Here is a 20,316-nt window from a genome sequence, read left to right as displayed (position 1 = left end):
TTTAAGGTAAAATGAGCCTGAAGCTCAAAGAGATAATTTCACGTTGGAATGTGTCATTATCTGGATGCCTTCCAAAATTAGTTTTAATGAGAGAAAAATATAGCAATAGAAAAAAAGTCTGTAATAGCAGTTATCAGGGAAAATGAATAAGTATAGTCTTCTTAATCAAGGCTAAAAAATGCACATATTTACATTAATAAATATACCTTCTTTGGTTATCATGTCAATCTTAAAATAGATTTATATGAAATAAATCTTAAGCCTTAAATTTACTTTACTTCAAATGCATCAGAAGTACTGAAATACATTAAATATATTATTTTATAGAAGCATTAATTATACACCTTAAATATTCTCAAGGATAATTTAAAGATTAAGGTTAGGAATCAAATTTTCAACTCATGGTAACATGAATTAACAGAAAATAGTATGCAAAGAAAAAACAAAGTAGAAAATAAAATGTCAAAAAATGATTGATTCAATATTTCTGATTCAAAAGGGAAGAAAATTACACCTGCTAAATAGTGGTTCTTCATTATCCTTTTGATAATCTGATGAAAGCTATGACTGTTCTCTTGAGAAAAATGCACACAGGACCACAAATACAAATTTTTAATTCAATTTCAGGGGAGGATTCCCAGATCCCAGATTAAAATCCTTCACGGTAGAAAAACTCATCTGTTTGAATTTAAATATGTGACTTCAGAGGAGCTCCTCACAAATTAAAGTTTAGTCACTATTACAGTGAAGATCTATCACTTCAAAAACTTGAGTTTTGATAGAGTGGAAAAAAGCTAAAACCTAGGAAGAAACAATGCATTACAAAGCAGAGAAACAGAGCAAACACGTTTATCTCACAAGTTAACTCCTCCTCATATTGCTTATTCAGTTAACTCCTTTTATGCTTTGAATGAGAATGAATCTAGTAAACTGACTTATGACCAAAAAGAAAGGAAGATAAATAAACATTCAGCACAGAACTAAGCAGCTGCTGGCAAATAAGAAGTAGATGGGGATGAAGTCAAGACATTCAGCAAGATAATTTGTTCCAATATTCTTTTTCTAAAAAAGGGAGAGAGGAGAAACAGACAAAGGGTCTAAAACTGCTCCTCTGAGAAAATTTATTTGTTGAAAATATTCTGCATATGGCAACACTCACAATTTTTAAGATTTTTTTATGTGGAACACCTTTAAGGTCTTCATTGAATTTGTTACAATATTGCTTCTGTTCTATATTTTTGGTTTTTTGGCCAATAGACATGTGGGATCTTAGGTCTCTGACCAGGAATTGAACCCACACCCCCTGCACTGGAAGGTGAAGTCTCAACAGCTGAACCCATCTTTTTCCAGTTGCCTACAGATTGGTGTTCACCCACAAGGCCCACTACTGATTTTCCTAATAAGCTTATTAGGAAAGTCTGCTCCCAGAGTTACTAAGGTGTCATTTGGGGGCAATACAACTACCCCAAACAGCTGTTCTGACCTGAAAATAAAGCATCAGAAAGCAAAGAAAAGTCACTCTAACAGAAGTGTCATGTGTTCAAGTGCTCTTTGGAGGCTTCTTTCTAAATATCCAGAAATCTACTTCCAGACAAGTTTGGGCCCCACGAGTGTGACGGGCCCAGAGAGGCACGGAGGCCGGGCCCCTCCAGGCTGGATGGAGCCGTCATGGTGGGGGCTGCTCACACAGACCTGCTGCACATTTCTCAAGTCAGACAGGGCGGCAAGTCAGCTGCTGATATACTCTTCTTTTGTTGGGGACAAATCCTATCCATAAAACTAATTTTATGTCTGGCATACAAAACGTGAACCAGACTTCATCAGATAGACCTATAGATGTTACGCTTTAAGAAAGGGAGCAAAAACTTATCTGATAACCCCTGATGAACAGCCAGAGGCCCTGAATACACAGCAGCTGCTGAGGCCTGAATTCATGCTCACATGAGAACAGCTGAGAGCCCTTTGAGGACTATGAACCTACAATGCAATGAAACATTTTACACTGTTTCGGACAAAAGTTGTCATTAGTAAACCTACTTGCAATATGTCAGCTTTATTACAGAAAAAAATGGGGGAAAGTATCCATTGAAAGAATGGTTATTAATGGTTAAACTAAAAGATTTTTTCCTTTATGGAAGAGTGTATCTATTTCCTTATTGCCTCAGTAAATTTTAACAGGAACTATAATTTGGCAATAGTCATATAGCAGCAAAATTTCTACTGATTTCAACTGCAGACTATTTCAAAGAGGAAAATTTGTGACTTGTAACATCCTCAAATAAATATATATATATATATTTTTTTCCCACCTAGATTCTCAAAATACTTTAAATTTCTCACTGAACAGATGTACAAATAAGTTACAAAACTCTGCCCAAGGGATCAAAGACTTACGGTTGAAATGGCATTCACCATGCCATTGGTAATCTGGTCCTGACGCATGTGTTTCACAACGTCAAACTGGGCTGCTCTTTGTTTAGGAATCACCTGATCTGCAATCTTCTTCATTTCAGAATTAAATTTTTTGAACAAATCTTCAAAAAGAAGAGATAAAAGCTAAAGAAAAAAAAAAGTATATGGTGAACTTTCAAAATGCATCACTAGCTTATTTACTAAATTTTAGGTCTTTATTAAACTTTGTTTAAAAAAACTGATGGAAAAACTGCTTAAAACTGGGAAAAACACACTTTAAAAATTCAACATGATAAACATGTACTTATATATGTACTTATCACTATGCTTAGTGTTGACAATACGAGCAAAGATGATGACATAATCCCTGCATTCAAAGACATTTAGACCAGCCACTCCCAGACTAAGATTCCACTGACCTAATTTTTAACTTTACAAATAAAGACTATTAAAACCCACAAAAGATCAGGGGAGAAGAATTAATGTTAAAATTCTGACAGCACCAAGGATGGTGCCATTTGAACCTTCCTGCATCACTGGTAAAAACATGAACTGGTATAACCACTAACAATCAGTTTGTAGTTATCTGCCCATCTCTAGGCCCCAAAGTTTCTCTCATAAGTACATCCTCTAAAGCCACGGTTCTCAAACTTTAACCTGCATGTAATCACATTGAGGGATTATTAAAACACAAATTGCTGGCCATACCCCTCTGGTATCTGATTCTATAAGTCTACAGTAGAGCCCAAGAATTTTCATTTCTAACAAGTTCCTTGGAACCCCACTGTTGCTGGTGGGGGAAGGGTACCTTTGAGAATCACTACCCTACAGAAATGTCTTTATGTGCATCATGGTACATATACAAGATGTTCAAAGCAGCACTATTTGTGTCAGTTAAAAACTGGACACCATACAAATATTATTTAGTTAGACAAACTGTAGTATATTCAAATAACAGAATACTACAGAGCATTGAAAATGGACAAAAAAATAACTGGCCACAAAATCACAGCTAAATCTTAAAAATATAACATTGAGTGAAAGAAGCCAGACCCAAAAGAATATATATGATGTGACTCTATATAGGGTTCAAAACCCAGCACAATATATCAGCTATATTGTTTAGGAAGGATAACTAGCAGGCAAAATGAAAAGGAAAGACACAAACGCCATAAAAATCAGGTTGGAGATTACACCTTGGAGGGGAAGGGGAAAGCTTAAGAAAGATTTTGCAAGTTCTGCTTCCACCTAGAATGTAGAAAGCCACAAGACAACATCCTTCCCAACCTGATAATCTTTTTTTAAAAAGATGAATCATCTACAAAATCATAAAATTTCTTGACTCTAACAAAGAGGTAAGTTGTAAGACAACCAGGGGAACTAAATTGCCAAGGTGTCAAGCCTCTCCAAGGAGAGATGGGACACGTGACAGAGCAGAAGTGTGCCATAAAAGAAGAAATCAGCTAAAATTTTAAGGACTGCTAAAATGCCAAATGTGACCTATCATGAAAGCTTAGAATTCTTCAGAGCTCCAGACATGAGAGGATCCACACTTAGAAGTTCATTCCACGAGTGCTCAAGAAAGACTGGAAGGAGAAAGAAGACCTGAGAACGACCCCTTTGTTGCAACAAGCAACAAAACTCTACCTACTTCCCTGGACTTCCTCTTACATGAGAAGAAACCCTTAAGCCACTGGAGAAAAGGCAGGAAACTCTTCTGCCAAGGATCCCAGGCAAAAGTAACTCACACTGAGAGAGGGGTAGAAGCAAAACCAAAAAAGGTCCAGTTTTTTCAAAGACAGACAGACACACACAGAATACATATTAATCAAAAGGAATTTAAGAGACATCAGTTGAATGTAATATGTGAAACATGTTTGGATTCTATTTGAATAATCCTACTTGAAACAACAATATAAAGAAATCAGGGAAATCTGAATACATAATATTCAAATTTGATGAGTGATATGACATTAAGCAGTTACTCTTTAAAAATTTTATGTGTGAAAATGATGTTATAATTTTTTAAAGCTGTATCTTTTAGAGACACATTTTTAAGTATTTACAGAATGTGATTTGATTATATGAAATACTGAAATGATTTGATGGTTTGGATTTGTTTAAACAACTGAATTTGTGGAATGGGGGAATAGGAAAAGAGTTGAAAAGGACATAGATAAAACCAAATTAACTTCTATTGATGATAGCCAAAGTTGTGTGATTAAAACATGGAAGCTAATTTTTATATAGGTTTGAGGTTTTTCTTATTAATATTTACTTAATAATATTTCTTATTAATATTACAAATACATACCAAAATAAACCCCTAACATACTAAGGAGTAAGTCTAACAAAAGAGGTGCAAGGCTTTCATGGAGAAAATTACAAATCTTTATTGAAAGACATTAAAGAAAACCTAAATAAATGAAGAAAATATTCACGGATGAGAAGACTATTTTAAGATTACTAGTTTTCCCCAAATTGATTTATAATTCCAATGCAACTCTAATCAAAATCCCCAGGTTTTTAATGAAAATGGAGGCTAACTCTAAAATTAATGTGGAAAAGCTGACTCTAGAGCAGACAGACAGTCCTGAAAAAGAAGGCAAGTGAACTGATTAATGTATAGATAAACTGAACAATGAACAGAACAAAAAGTCCAGAGATAAACAACACATATATTAAAATTTGTTATATGGTAAAGACAACATTTTAGATCTGTAAGGAAATGAAAGACTACAAATAAATGATGCTAGGAAAATCAGTTATTCATTTCAAAAACAAATGAAACTCCTTTCCTTACTTCACTCTACACACAAAAATCCATTCCAGATAGACTAAAGAACAAATAACAAAGGCATAAGTTTAAAGTATAAGAAGTACAACTGAAAAGAAGAAAGGACTGACAAAATTGAATACAATTAAAATTACAAACTTCTATAATTAAAAGATCCCATAATAGTAAAAAAAAAAAAAAAAAAAAAAACTCAGACTGGAAAAAGATACCAGCAACACATTTAACTCATAAAAAATTGGATCCAAAGTACATCCAAAAAATGTTAAAATTAATAAGGAAAATACAAACAACCCAAAAGATAATTAAGAAAAAAGTAGAAATGATCAATAAGTATATGAAACATAAAGAGACTCAATGAAGGAAATGCAAATTAAGCCCACAAGGAGATAGCACTCTGCACCCACTAGACAAGACATAAATTTTTCAATTTTCACACCAAGTCACAGGATAGAGACCATCAGGTCTTACATACAATGCAATGTAGAAATACCTGGGAAATTAGTTTGACACTCTCCAGTCAAGCTGAAGATTTCACTTTATCCCATGACTGGACAATCCTATTTGCAGAAACTCTTTCATATGGGCACAAGAAGATATGACTAAGAAGGTTAATTTTTTTAAAAAAGAAAAGTCATACAATGGCCTTGATAAGCAGGATGGATAAAGGGATATTTATCATATGTATCATACCTTTACACATTGAATGTGAAGGTGAAATACAGTGACATGAAACAATATAGACGAATCTTTAAAACAATGTTAAGAAAAATGTTGCAAAAGAATGTATATGATATAAATCTATTCTTATAAAACTCAAACATACAAAAATAATACTGAGCTCTTAGACTGGAAGAATAATTACTGTTAAAACGACCACACTACCCAAGGCAAACTATAGATTCAATGTAATCCCTATCCAATTACCAATGGCAATTTTCAGAGACCTAGAGCCAGTAATTTTAAAACTTGTATGGAAACAAGACCCCAAATAGCCAAAACAACCCTAAGGGAACTTCCCTGGTGGTCCAGCGATTAAGAATTCACCTGAGAATGCAGGGGGCATGGGTTCCATCCCTGGTCCAGAAGATCCCACATGCTGAGGAGCAACTAAGCCCGCACATCTAGACTCCATGCTCCACAACAAGAGAAACTACCATGGTGAGAAGGCCATGCACTGCAACTAGAGAGTAGCCCTACTCACCACAACCAGAGAAAGACTGTGTGCAGCAACAGAGACCCAGTGCAGCCAAAAATAAAAAATAAAAATTTTAAAGAAATTTTCATTTAAAAAATATGGGGCTTCCCTTGTAGCTCAGTCAGTAAAGAATCTGCCTGCAACGGAAGAGACCCGGGTTCAATTCCTGGGTCGGGAAGATCCCAATGAGAAGGAAATGGCAACCTACTCCAGTATTCTTGCCTGGAGAATCCCATGGACAGAGGAACCTGGCAGGCTACAGTTCATGGGGTTGCAACAGTCAGACACAACTTAGCGACTAAATCACCACATTTAAAAAGAGAAACTATAGAACTGTTTTAATAAAAAACAATGTTGAGAAAGAAGAACAGAGCTGAAGGGATCAGACTCCCTGAATTCAGACTATACTACAAAGCTACAATAATCAAAACAGTATGGCACTAGCATAAAAAACAGAAAGCCCAGAAATAAACCCACACAGTTATGGACAATTAATTTATGACAAAGGAAGCAAGAATACACAATAGGGGAACTTCCCTAGCAGTCCAGTGGTTATGATTCCAGACTTCCGGTGCAAGGGTTGTGGGTCTGATCCCTGGTAGGGGAACTAAGATCCCACATGTTATGCAGTGCAGCCAAACATATTTAAGAACACATAATGGAGAAAAAACAGTCTTTTCAATAAGTTGTGCTGGGAAAACAGGACAGCTACATGTAAAAGAATGAAATTAAAATATTCTACATATAAGTGATATCATACGATAGTTGTTTTTCTCTGCCTGACTTACTTCACTCAGTATGACACATGTGGAATCTAAAATAATGGTACAAATGAACCTATTTACAAAACAAATACAGTCACAGATGCAGAAAACAAACTTATGGTTACCAAAAAGGGAAGGGTGGGGAGAGGATAAATTAGGAGTTAGGATTAATAGATACATACTCAATATATAAAACAGATAAACAACAAGGACCTGCTGTATAGCACAGGGAATTATATTTGGTATCTTGTAATAACCTAAAATGGAAAATAATCTGAAAAGGAATATAAATATAGTATACACACACACACACACGCACACATATATATAACTAAATCACTTTGGTGTACATCTTTAACACAACACTAAATAAACTATACTTCAATAAAAAAAGCAAAACTTATACTGTAATAAAGTATTTTAAAATTTTTAAATAAATGATACAATAAAAAAGAAAACAATAAGTACATAAATTCAGTATAGTAGGAGAAAGAGAAGGACAGAGTAAGGAAGAAATATATAAGTAAATGAAATGGCAATTAGTGGTCAATTATTAAGAATTACTTAAACTGGTAGTGGATTTGAGGTGCTGATTTAATTTGTCACCTTCATAACTTACATATATGTGACATTTTTACATTTACTCTTTATGTTAAAAATTAGAAAATAAATGACATTAAACCATGTTAATCATGGAAAACAAATCAATGGGATGGGGAACGGGAAGTCATAAAAATAGACTAGAATGGTTCTGTTTCAGAACTGACGGGAGTAGCTCCTATCAGACTCATTTGCTGATAAAAACTATAAACTCTGGATAAAATATTAAAACTATTTGACAGCACTGCAGAGTAAATGCAGACAGAAACTGGAAGAAACTCGATACTTATCAAAAGTGCATTTCCATTTTGAAGGCTTTTCAACTGAGGGTAGAACACATTAGCAAAAATGGTCCAGGTGACATTAGAAGCTAAAACTCAGAGAAAGACCCACAGTTTTACCGGATTGAAGGATCAGAGGGAGTAGATACCAGCCACCACAGTAGCTGGAAAGTGAGGGGAAAGTCACAGAAAGGAGATAACCACAAATAAAATTCACACCCTCAAATCCACTACCCACTTAATCTTGGGAGAAAACCCCAAGATTGTGTAAATAAACTTTGCCCAAATCTCTGCTTACTATGTCTCCTACTACCCCAATTCAGGCAAGGGCTGTGACTGCTTTTTTTCAGTAAAGTTAGTGAAGATGCGACTTTTAAGACGAATTCATTATTAAGGTCACACCGATTCTCCTGTGCATGGGTAACTCACTTGAGTCCTGAGCCACTCTGATGGCACAGTGCTGGCATGGTCAAGACGGAGCTGAGTCCAGCCTTCCAGGCATCCCACCACCTCCAGCAGAACACTACCAATTGAGCTCCATGTGATACAGAACAGTTACATAGCTGGATCTTGCCTGAATTCCTGACCCACAAAATCATGAGATATAACAAAATGGTGGCTGTCTTAAGCCACTTAAGACGGTGGTGGTTGTCTTAAGTTTTGCAATAGATACCATACAATGGAGCAAAAGACAAGACCAGAATACCACTTATAGACAGTTCACAAAACTAAGTAAGTGGCTTATGACCAAAAAATAATAGGCATACTTCTTCAATAATCAAATATAAAATTACAACTAATTAAATTCCCCTGAAAAATCAATTACATTTGTTTTTTATTCCTTTATAGAGGAAGAAAACAGTTGGATATGTATGTAATCTAAGCTACCTAGCACAATAGTAATGTAGTATCAGAGGATATTATATATGCACTCCTTATATAATTCAGGAATTCTGAAGTTCAGGGAAATCTTATAAGCCAAAGATTTTCCAAATTCCACACTGTATTCTTGAATGTATACAACCCACAGGTAGTTTTTTGATTCATAATTTAGAAGCCATGAAAGCCAACGAGTCTTCTCTTCCAGCCACTGTTGAAGAAAGCATTTCCTAGGTAGAACGTCATTTTACACTTTTCTCCCTTAGGATAGACACACCCTTCCACTTTTCTACAAAATTAACTTTGCAGATGGGAAAGCGAGGGTCCTTGATGTACCATGTCAGAAGTGTTCTAAAAAGAAAACTTCCTCCTCTGAGAGCTTCATCTTTCCTTCCACTCAGACCCAGCAGTTTCCTTCATGAAAAAGAATATGGGAATAGAAGCAGGTGCAGGGGAAGAGAGGGACGGACAAGCCCATTTCAGCAACTTCCTGTGGAAATGGGCAAAGGGACTTGAATAAGTATCCTGAACAGAAGCAAATGCCCTTAACGTTGAACTGCAAAAGCTCAGCTCTGTTTTAATTAGTCCCTTACACTTAAGACTTTTGTGTCTCAAATTGCAACAAAGTTTTTTTGGGGATCCCAGATGAATTTGTTGTAGCCCCCTGATTCAAGTACAAGGAAATGCTCCAGGACTAAGCAAGAGTAAGAGCACACTCAACAAAACTACGGCCTCATTAATAAATTTCTCCACCCTCCAAATTTCTTCATAAGAGAAATAACGTTCTGCAGTTCACAGAGCAGTAAGAAGCTACAAGGCCTATTCCCACAATAAGCCACATTATTTAGGTCAAGAGTAAAATGATGAAAAGGGATGGAATGTTGGTGATATCATAATATTCAATACTTCTCACTGTTGGCATGAGGCCTTTCAGCCTGCCTAAGACAGGAGCACTAAAGAGCAAATTATATTTAAGAAAAAATGCTGACAGCTCATCAATTGATTTTCAATGAAAATGCTAAAAAAAAAAATTAATAAAGAAGTTAAGCTGCTGAAATACAGTTTCACCAATTAGCTTAATGTCAGAGAATTCTAATTAGGCATCTTGAGATTGCTATTTAGTGTTTAAGCCTTCAGAGTGCCAAATTCTCCTTTTCACACAAACTGGTTGCAAAATTAAAGACATTAGGCAGCCTTAATTACATTATCAGAACAGCTGGGATTAGGCAATCTCTGAAGTCAAGACGGCATTCTTTTGTCACCCGGTGGAAATCCCTGGCTTTCCAGGGTGCCGGATTTTGGTGCTGTTCCATATCTCACCCATACAAAGCAAGCTGCATTAGAAACAAAAAAATCTGCAGACAAAGAATAGAGTAATGCTCGGCAAATAATGAACACATTACCGAAAGAGAAAAGGTAGGTGCAAAGATTAAGCCTGAAACCGGTAGGTTTTCCTAACACCTCCATTGGCGGCCAGCCGGCCAGCCCTCTGGTGGCAGTGAGACTGAGGGAAGGCTCTGTGAACCCGCCTGGCCAGTGGATACAGCTGTTATCTAAAGCTGAAGCACATTCATACTCCTTCATCCCATGGGGTATGAAATTAGCAGCTATTGTTTTTATACATTTTTGCCAACACAATGCCTTTTATGTTCTTACACTGTTTATAAAGCAATGTTTTCTTGCACATGGGAACCCTCTTTTTAATTCTAATTTTTTAAGCAACAGGATAGTCTTTTCCTCTTCCCTCTCAACTCCATTCCTTAGTCCTCCAAACAACCAACTTTTTTTTTTTTAAAGGACTAGTTGGACATCCAGATTTCTTTTCCAATTAAAAAGATCTGTAAAAAACTGGGATTGTTGGTGGTAGGGATGCACACAATCAATCCCCTGAACTGTGGTCAACCTGAAGGTGGCCAAGAACCCACCTGTTAGCCTTAGCCATTGACTAAACAACTTCCCAAGTATTCCAGGCATTAATTTTTTCTCAGAAAAAACTGATACAATTATAATTCCAGTTTTTTACATTTTAGATGTGGTAATTAATATCTGCTATTATGATCCCAGCCACCATCACTCATCTGGAATATTGCCACAGTCTCCTAACCAGACTTTCTTGGCAGGTTCATCTCCAAATAAGATCTTTTAAACTGAAATTGATGGTGTCACTTCCCTGATTATAACTCTCTTGTGATTCTCTACTGCAGGAGCAGTTAAATCCAAACCCCTTCCCATGGCGTATGATGCTAGTTCTCCAATGTCCTCTGTCACCACCCCCACACCCCACACTCCAGAAACACTGGTCCTCTTCCAGTTTCTCCAATAAGGGCATTGCCTGAAAACGTATGTTGCTCGTGCGGGTATCTTAACAGAATGCAGTTCCAGAGGTTGTGTGAGACTGGATTCTCAAGTCTCAGTTGGAATGTCTGAGGGCTCAGCTTAAAATATATATCACTTTTTCAAAGAGATATTTAATCAAGCGATTGATTTAATCAAGAGATTGATCCTAAAATGACTGAGTCATTGGAATGAGACCAGGATTCTAAAACGGCTGTTAAGGTTCGAGGATGTAAATGAAAACGTGGTTATGATGAATAAACAAATAAGAAATCTCAGGAGAGGAACAGAAGCTAAAAGTACCAGAATGAAATTTCTAGAACTGAAAACACAACATCTAAACTAAAAAATTAACTGGATCAGTGTAATAAGCATGTTAGAGACAACATAAGAAAAATTAGGGAACTTGAAAATAGATCAATAGAAATTATCCAACCTGAAGAAGAAAGCTAAACTGGGGGAAAAAAAAATTAACACAGCCTCAGTATCAAAGGGTCAAACAAGATAATTTGAGTTAGAAGGAAAAGAGAAAATAATATAAAAAAGATATTTGAAGAAACAGGTTCTAAAAATGTCTCAAATTTAGACAAATTTATAGACTGAAAAATTTAGTGAACTCTAAGTAGGACATTAACAGAGACCACCACATCAAGGCACTTCTTTTAAGCCAAAGACAGAAAAGGGACCTTTGTCTGTCTTATTTTTCCTCTATATCCAGTTTCTATAACTATGCCTGGCACATGATAGAAGGTTAATAGACATCTGTTAACTGAATAAATGATACTACTTAATATCATACATCACTTTCTATATTAAACACAATGAGAGTAAATAAACATCTCAAGAAAGATATAATATAGGTAACACTGCTAACTTATTTAAAGAACTAAGAGTTTTCACAGTTCAAGAAATTCTTACATCAAAGAGGTAGTAAGTCACGTATGAATGTTTATATTCCAAATATACAAACCTATATTCCATTCAACTGTTTCTTCCTATCTAAAATGAATAGTAAATTAATTTTTATTGAGGAAAATAAGATTTGACATAAAATAGTCAAATCACCTGTCCTGCCAACTCCAACCTCTTGTTACCATAATAATCTCTGTCATCAACTTTATTATCTCCTTGGGCCAGAATTACTCTTCGCACCATCACTGCAGTATAGATACATTTGGCTCGGAAATTGAATTCTTTAACCTGTAATTCAGAAATTAGAGAAAATTTTTAAGATTCTACACACTAAAATTTAAGGTGCCTCAAGAAAATAACCAATGCTATAACATTTAAATAAGAAAAAAATGAATTGCTATGATTTTCCTTACTCAAAAAATTCAACCCGTCTATAAACATTCTAAAAGCTGAGACGATGACTTTCCATCTTTGTACTCAATACTTGTGGCAGTTTTTCTTCAAAGAGGGCCACCATTAACTCCTTCCCTCCCTATATGTTTCACGCCATTCCTTCATGAAGAGGTGGAGTTCATCACCATCTTTGGGTTGGCCTGTAAACTAGCAGTTTCCACTTCTTTCAAGAGTCCTGAAGCACCAAATGAGAAGTCTAGGATACTCTGCTGGGGAGAAAAGGGCCACTTGGAAAGGCAATGAGGAGTCAGAGATGTGACTGATGACACATCTTTGATGTTCAGCCCAGTCAAGCCTTTGGATGACTCCACCCTCAGCTGCTATCTGTCTGCAACTTCATAAGACTCATGTCAAGAACCTCCTTCCTGGGACTTCCCTGGTGGTCCAGTGGTTAAGAATCCTCCTTCTAATGCAGGGGACACAGGTTTGATCTCTGGTTGGGGAACTAAGATCCCATATGACGTGATGCAATTAAGCCTGTGAGCTGCAACGACTAGGCCCGTGTGCTCTAGGGCCATGTGCCACAACTAAGACCTGATGCAGCTAAATAAATAAATACTTTTTTTAAAAAAACGAAAGAACCTCCCTCCCTGTCACTGAGCCCCTTCAGACCTGAGAATCCTGAGAGAGAGCAAGTTATCTCAAGCTACTAAGTTTTGGAAATATTTGCTATGCAGTGAAAAATAGTGGGAATGGTACTAAAACACTGTCAGGACTCAACAAGTATCTATGGAATAAATGAACAGACTGATAAGTAAATTGCTGCAAATGTTCTATTCAATATTCTCTTGTACAACTGAAATCTACATAAATGAATCTGGCCCAGTCAGTAAGTTAAATCAAAACTGGCTAAATCATTGCAGTGGTTTATTTGGAGAGACAAAAATCTTAGATAAGTAGGTAAATTCTTTCTCTACATCCCAAACAATGAATACTGAGAGTAGTCTAAGTTTCTGTCAATTCTAAGGAATATTTCATAGGCTTGTTTATAAAAAATTCATATTATAAAATTTGTTTTACTTTCCTAACTCTCTGAATCAGATCAAGGGCACACACAAATGGCAGCAAAAGGGCAAAATCACAGACCCACATTATTTGGCTAACAAGGTGTTTCAAAATAAGAAAACTGTATCTTCATGTATTTAGGTGGTCACTGTTCACTTCTACTGTTCCCTCAACTTTTCATTATTTATAATCAGCCCCTGAAGGTAGAGTGTGCAATTCTTAAATTAGATCACTTGTGAATAATACACATGCTAAAAGTCAACATAAACCAGACTATTTGGTTAACAAGATAAGTCTGACTAACAATTTTATAACTTAGAAAGAGTACATATGTATTAAATGAGGGTAGGGGAAGAATGACTCTTGCCAATATGGCTGATCTCTGTTTAATAATAAGTTAATAAAAATAAATATTAAGCACTGGTTCAAGGGTCAGAAGATGGGATTCTAGCTCTCTCTCTCTGATCACTAACCAGCTGGATGACAAGAAAAATCATCCAGCTTTTCTGGACCTGAGCATCTGCATTCTAAGTGAAGGAGACTCGACAATGTGAGCTCAAGGTCTAGAAGATAAGCCCATCTAATATTTTAATAAGTATCTATGGTAGTGAAGGTAACATAACAGTGAGAATGTACATAACCCCACAGAAACATACACATAAAAAGAGTAAATTTTATTTTTTGTATATTTTACCACAATTTTTCAAAAAGTCACACAAATGGGCAAGGCACTATAAGCTTGTTTTTAATTTATTTAAAAATATCTAAGATACCATCTCTGACCTTCAGAGATGAAATTTAGCAGCAGTGCTAATATATATTTGAATATCAAAGAAAAAACTAAAATTTTGGAATGAAACAAGAATCAAGACAATAAACATGATCAGATGATGACATAATACAGCTAACACTCTCTAAGTACAAATAAACTGTTGATAATGGAAGATTATTTCCAGGGCAGTCCATCAGAGTCCTCTTTAGGGTTCTCTTTTCTCATGGAACTAGACTTCAATTAATGTAAACTTGTACTCAAACAGAAGTTCCCACAAAGGATCCCACAATGATCAGTATTCACAGTTGCAAAAGGTTTACTCACTGGTACGTGGGTCAGAATGGTAGAAGCCAGGAGCTCTCTTGCTTCTTCTATTTTGGTTTTCTTTGGGCCACCTCCCCACATCCTTTGCCTTCTGACTTTGTTCCCTATATATTTTAATGCCTATTAAAAAACAGAATATATTACAATAATGTTTGAATGACATTAGAGAGAATTTATTAAGTAGCTACCCATACACAACACTATAAGCAAAAATGACAAGGACCTTTATAAAGAAAACTGAATTGGTCCTAGTTTAAAAAAAAAAAAAAAATTTTCATAAACCAATGACAAAATAGTTCCCTTTTTACAATTTGTTTTTTTACTATAAAACTGATACAGGACAATTGTAGGAAGTTTAGAAAATACAAAGGAGATAAGTATTTTGGCCATCAATTCTCCACCCAAAGAGAATCCTGTCAACAGTTAACACTTTGGGTGAGTATTTTTTGGGGGGGAGGGGCAGTATTTTCTCTCCTCAAAAAGGAATCACACCATATATGGCTTCTACCCTGAAATCTACAAAGCACTGCTGAGAGAAGACAAAACCTAAATAAATTGAGTGTTATGCCATTTTCATTGACTAGAACATTTAATATAGTTAAAGATGGCTTACTGTTAAAATTCTCTTCAAATTGACCAAAAGATATATTTTTATTGCTAATTATACTCCTGACGGGTTTGTTAAAAAACACAAATTGGTTGGATTTCAAAATTTCTATGGAAAAGCAGAAGACCTAGAATAGCTGAAACAGTATTAAAACAGTCAGAAGATTTACATGATTTCAACTATAAAGGAAGTCAGTAAGCACACAAAAAGTAGTCAATGTCATTAGTCATCTGGAAAATGCATGATTAAAATAACAATGAAATACCACCAAAACGAACTAGAACAGCTAAAGTTACAACGACTAACAACACTGAATGTTGGTGAGGACGTGAAGCATCCAGAGCTCTCAGGCACGGCTGAGGGGACTGCAAAATGGTACCGTCACATCTGGCAGTTCTGACTTTATAAAAGTTATCCACACAACTGATTTTTTTTAAATTTTTTATTTTGGGTTGGGGTTTAGCCAATTAACATGTTGTGATAGTTTCAGGTGAAGAGTGAATGGACTCAGCCATACATATATATGTAGCCACTGTCCCTCAAACTCCCCTCCCAAACAGACTGCCACAGTAGCAGAGTTCCACATACCTTACTGTATAGTAGGGCCTTGCTGGTTATTCATTTTAAATATAGCAGGGTGTACATGTCAATCCCAAACTCCCTAACTATCTCTTCCCCGATCGTTCTTCCCATCGGCAACTGTAAGTTTGTTCTCTAAGTCTGTGAGTCTGTTTTGTAAGTAAGTTCACTTGTATCATTCATTCCTTTTTAGACTTCACATATAGGGATGCCATACGCTATTTCTCCTTCTCTGTCTGACTTACTTCAGTTGGTATGACAATCTCTAGGTCCATCCATGTTGCTGCAAATGGCATTATTTCATTCTTTTTAATGGCTGAGTAATATTCCACACAACTGCATTTTGATCCAGCAATTCTATTCTTAGGTATTTATCCACGAGAAATGCCAAACTGTCTAGGCAGAGACTTGGACAGGAATGTTTATGGCAGTTTTATTCATAACAGCCAAAGAGTGAAACAAACCAAATGTCCATCAACAGGAGAAGATAACAAACTGTGGTATATTCATACAATGGAACACTACTCAACAATTAAAAGGAATGAAGAACATGGATACATGACATAATGAGGAAAAACTTGGATGAATCTAAGTCAATACGTTCAACAAAAGAAGCTGACAAAACAAGAAGTATATAATGCATAATTCCTTATATAAAGTTCTAGAATAGGCAAAACTAATCTATGGTGAAAAAAAATAAGAAAAGTGGGGAAAAAAGAGAATGAAGGTGAAAACTGATTAGAAGAGGCATGAGGGAATTCTCAGGGGTCATGGAAATATTCTGTATCTTATAAAAAGCATACAATTAAGACTTGTATATTATCAGTGTATCTACACTTTATCTAAAAAGTGAAATGTTAAAAACTAATCATATGACCGATTTGTGTTGCTGCCCGGCAGGAACCAACACAACACTGTAAAGCAATTTTCCCCCCAAATAAAAATAAATTTTAAAAACTTAACCAAGTAATAGGTGAGGCAGAGATAGAGCTTTAGATGAAACAAGAATAGCAAAGCTTTTCTGTTTTTAATATTTATTTATTTAGCTCTACCAGATCTTAGTTACAGCACACGGAATCTTCCATCTTTGTTGTGACATGCAGGATCAAGTTTCCTGAACAGGGATTAAACCCAGGTCTCCTGCATTGGGAGCATGGAATCTTAGCCACTGGACCACCAGGGAAGTCCTTGGCAAAGTGGTTTTCATGTTGAAGCTGGGTGACAGGCACATGGGGATTCATAATACTATTCTGTATACTTTTTATATTTTGAAATTTTTCCACTAAAAAAAGTTTGAAAAGATCATGTGGTTCTTATTATTTTGTAAGAGGAATAAATGCATTAAAAAAAATACCAAAACACTGGTTTCCATTTAGTCATAAGAAAGGACTGGGATCCCTGATTCTTCATCCTGGAATTCCTGCTGCCAGTTTCCTGCCTGGGAAAATTTCTTTTCCATGCTTCAAAACCTAGATCAGGTACCACTTCCTCTTTGAAGCCTTTCCTAACCCCACTTCTTTCTCTCTGCTGTTTAATTCCTTACATATAAAGAACTGAGTACTTCCATTTGTGTTCAGATCACACTATATTCTGTCTACTTATCTGTATGCCCCTCTTACTAGACATTGTGTCATCTTTTTTTCTTTTGATTCCTGACTAAAATAGTCCCTGAAACTGAACGGAACATGTCTGTTAAGACCAGAGATCAAATCTAGAACCTTCCCCAGTTTAAAAACAAAAACAAGGCCATCAGAGGGTAAGACAAACTAAGACCTTTAAAACACAAGCAGCAGTAACAAAGCAAGAAGTAGGAACTAAGTAACTGATTGAAGCAAGTCAGCAGGTGGTGGGAACCAGGAATAGACAGGCACTTCAGTTTTCCCTAAACTGAGCTGTCTTTATTAAATTTTGGTCTTTCAATCCCCTTGGGAAAGAGGCTAAAGCGTCTTCACTTCCTTGAGGAAGAAACAGAAACACAGGGGCACCTTCTGATGCAGCAAAAAGTCACTCTTCCCGAGAAGAGCTGATAAAGTTGCCAGGGCTGCACAGTGTCAGGGCGGCGGTAAGAGCCCAGTTGCTCTATAAACAGGTCAAGACGCCACCCCTGGTGTATCCTCTCCTTCCAAAAAGGTAGTAACTAATTTCTTCTCCATTTTTCAGAGCCCCTGGCTATGATAATGTGAAACATCTGTGACAAATGCAGCAGCGAAAGGGCTTTATGAGCAGAATAAATGGAGGAGTCACTTAAAAAGGGGATGCATCAAAAACAAAACAAAACATATATTTTAAACAATCTACTGAAGTGCCACGTCAAAAGTTCTATTATGTAAGATAAAACATTTTTATCTAGAATAACAAAATATTTGTGTTGCCCTAACTCATATGTTCTGGAAAAGGAAATGGCAACCCACTCCAGTATCCTTGCCTGGAAACTCTTGTGGACAGAGGAGCCTGGTGGGCTGCAGTCCATGGGGTCTCAAACAGTCAGGCACGACTGAGCAACTAACACTTACTTAACTCATATGTTCAAGTCATCAACCATTTTGGACTACCTGTGCCTCTGTAACCTTTTATCAGTTGCAAATAATTAATATTTGCTTTAATCCAGCACACAGAGAACAAGCCATCTCAAACTTCTACTTCCTGTTTGTCTCATGTGAGATACGTTTGTCTTTCTTAACTAATCACATATTCTCATCTTTTAAAAGAACTTCTCCAGTTCACTTTAGTAACTTTTAGTTAGCCAATATTTTCTGTCAGTACCTATTTAAGAGAAATAAATGAATGATCTTCCAACGCACTGTTTAACTCCTGCTCAAACAGCTTTACAATGATAGAATTATCTGACCAGCAATGATGATGTTTGCAATAATATGAATACTGGATCTCACTGAATCCACTGGGCTATCATTAAGGTAAATTGTTCTTCCAGGCATTACACAGCTTTAAAACATAGAGTGTATCTCCCCAAATGTAGCCAATTCCTAAGTATTTAACATTTTCTCTTCACGTAATTACAATGTAATTTCAGTTTATAATGAAGACGCACGGTCACCAAATAGTTCATTTTCAGTGAAGACCAAAAATAGAACAGGGCAAAGTCGAACAGAGTTCTGCCAAGAGAATGCACTGGTCATAGCAAACACCCTCTTCCAACAACACAAGAGAACACTCGACACATGGACATCACCAGATGGTCAACACGGAAATCAGACTGATTATATTCTTTGCAGCCAAAGATGGAGAAGCTCTATACAGTCAGCAAAAACAAGACTGGGAGCTGACTGTGGCTCAGACCATGAAATCTTTATTGCCAAATTCAGACTTAAATTGAACAGAGTAGGGAAAACCACCAGACCATTCAGGTATGACCTAAATCAAATCCCTTTTGACTATACAGTGGAAGTGACAAATAGATTCAAGGGATTAGATCTGATAGACAGAATGCCTGAAGAACTATGGGAGGAGGTTCGTGACATTGTACAGGAGACAGGGATCAAGACCATCCCCATGAAAAAGAAATGCAAAAAGGCAAAATGGTTGTCTGAGGAGGCCTTACAAACAGCTATGAAAAGAGAAGTGAAAGGCAAAGGAGAAAAGGAAAGATATACCCATTTGAATGCAGAGTTCCCAGAATAGCAAGGAGAGATAAGAAAGCCTTCCTCAGTGATCAATATAAAGAAAGAGAGGAAAACAATAGAATGGGAAAGACTAGAGATCTCTTCAAGAAAATTAGAGATACCAAGGGAACTTTTCATACAAAGATGGGCACAATAAAGGACAGAAATCGTATGGACCTAACAGAAGCAGAAGATATAAGAAGAGGTGGCAAGAATACACAGAAGAACTCTACAGAAAAGATCTTCATGACCCAGATAATCACGATGGTGTGCTCACTCACCTAGAGCCAGACATCCTGGAATATGAAGTCAAGTGGGCCTTAGGAAGCATCACTACGAACAAAGCTAGTGGAGGTGATGGAATTCCAGTAGAGCTACTTCAAATCCTAAAAGATGATGCTGTGAAAGTGCTGCACTTGAAATGCAAGCAAATTTGGAAAACTCAGCAGTGGCTCCAGGACTGGAAAAGGTCAGTTTTCATTTCAATCCCAAAGAAAGGCAATGCCCAAGAATGCTCAAACTACTGCACAATTGCACTTGTCTTGGAGCAAAGTAATGCTCCAAGTTCTCCAAGCCACAATTCAACAGTACGTGAACCGTGAACTTCCAGATGTCCAAGCTGTATTTAGAAAAGGCAGAGGAACCAGAGATCAAATTGCCGACATCTGTTGGATCATCCAAAAAGCAAGAGAGTTCCAGAAAAATATCTACTTCTGCTCTATTGACTATTCCAAAGCCTCTGACTGCGTGGATCATAATAAACTGTGGAAAATTCTTCAAGA

At 36.4% G+C, this 20,316-nt stretch overlaps 1 protein-coding gene across 36 annotated transcripts in view; it reads right to left on the bottom strand.

Annotated features, from left to right (window-relative positions):
* Positions 1 to 20,316, bottom strand: part of POLR3B (RNA polymerase III subunit B) — a 111,604-nt gene that overhangs the window by 62,329 nt on the left and 28,959 nt on the right. For all 36 annotated transcript variants that reach the window (XR_014082315.1, XR_014082317.1, XR_014082320.1 and 33 more), the window contains 3 exons: positions 14,729 to 14,848; positions 12,328 to 12,462; positions 2,395 to 2,556 (listed from right to left, as the gene is read on the bottom strand). Coding sequence is in view for 27 of the 36 variants with exons in the window: in XM_081591273.1 (XP_081447399.1) it covers positions 2,395 to 2,556; positions 12,328 to 12,462; positions 14,729 to 14,848 (417 nt within the window). In the remaining 9 variants the exon portion in view is untranslated. The remainder of the gene's footprint in view (positions 1 to 2,394; positions 2,557 to 12,327; positions 12,463 to 14,728; positions 14,849 to 20,316) is intronic.

Source organism: Giraffa tippelskirchi, chromosome 4 (assembly GCF_054371585.1).
Source record: "Giraffa tippelskirchi isolate mGirTip1 chromosome 4, T2T-mGirTip1v1.2.pri, whole genome shotgun sequence".
Taxonomy (NCBI): Eukaryota; Metazoa; Chordata; class Mammalia; order Artiodactyla; family Giraffidae; genus Giraffa; species Giraffa tippelskirchi.
This window is presented reverse-complemented; position numbering and strand designations above follow the sequence as displayed.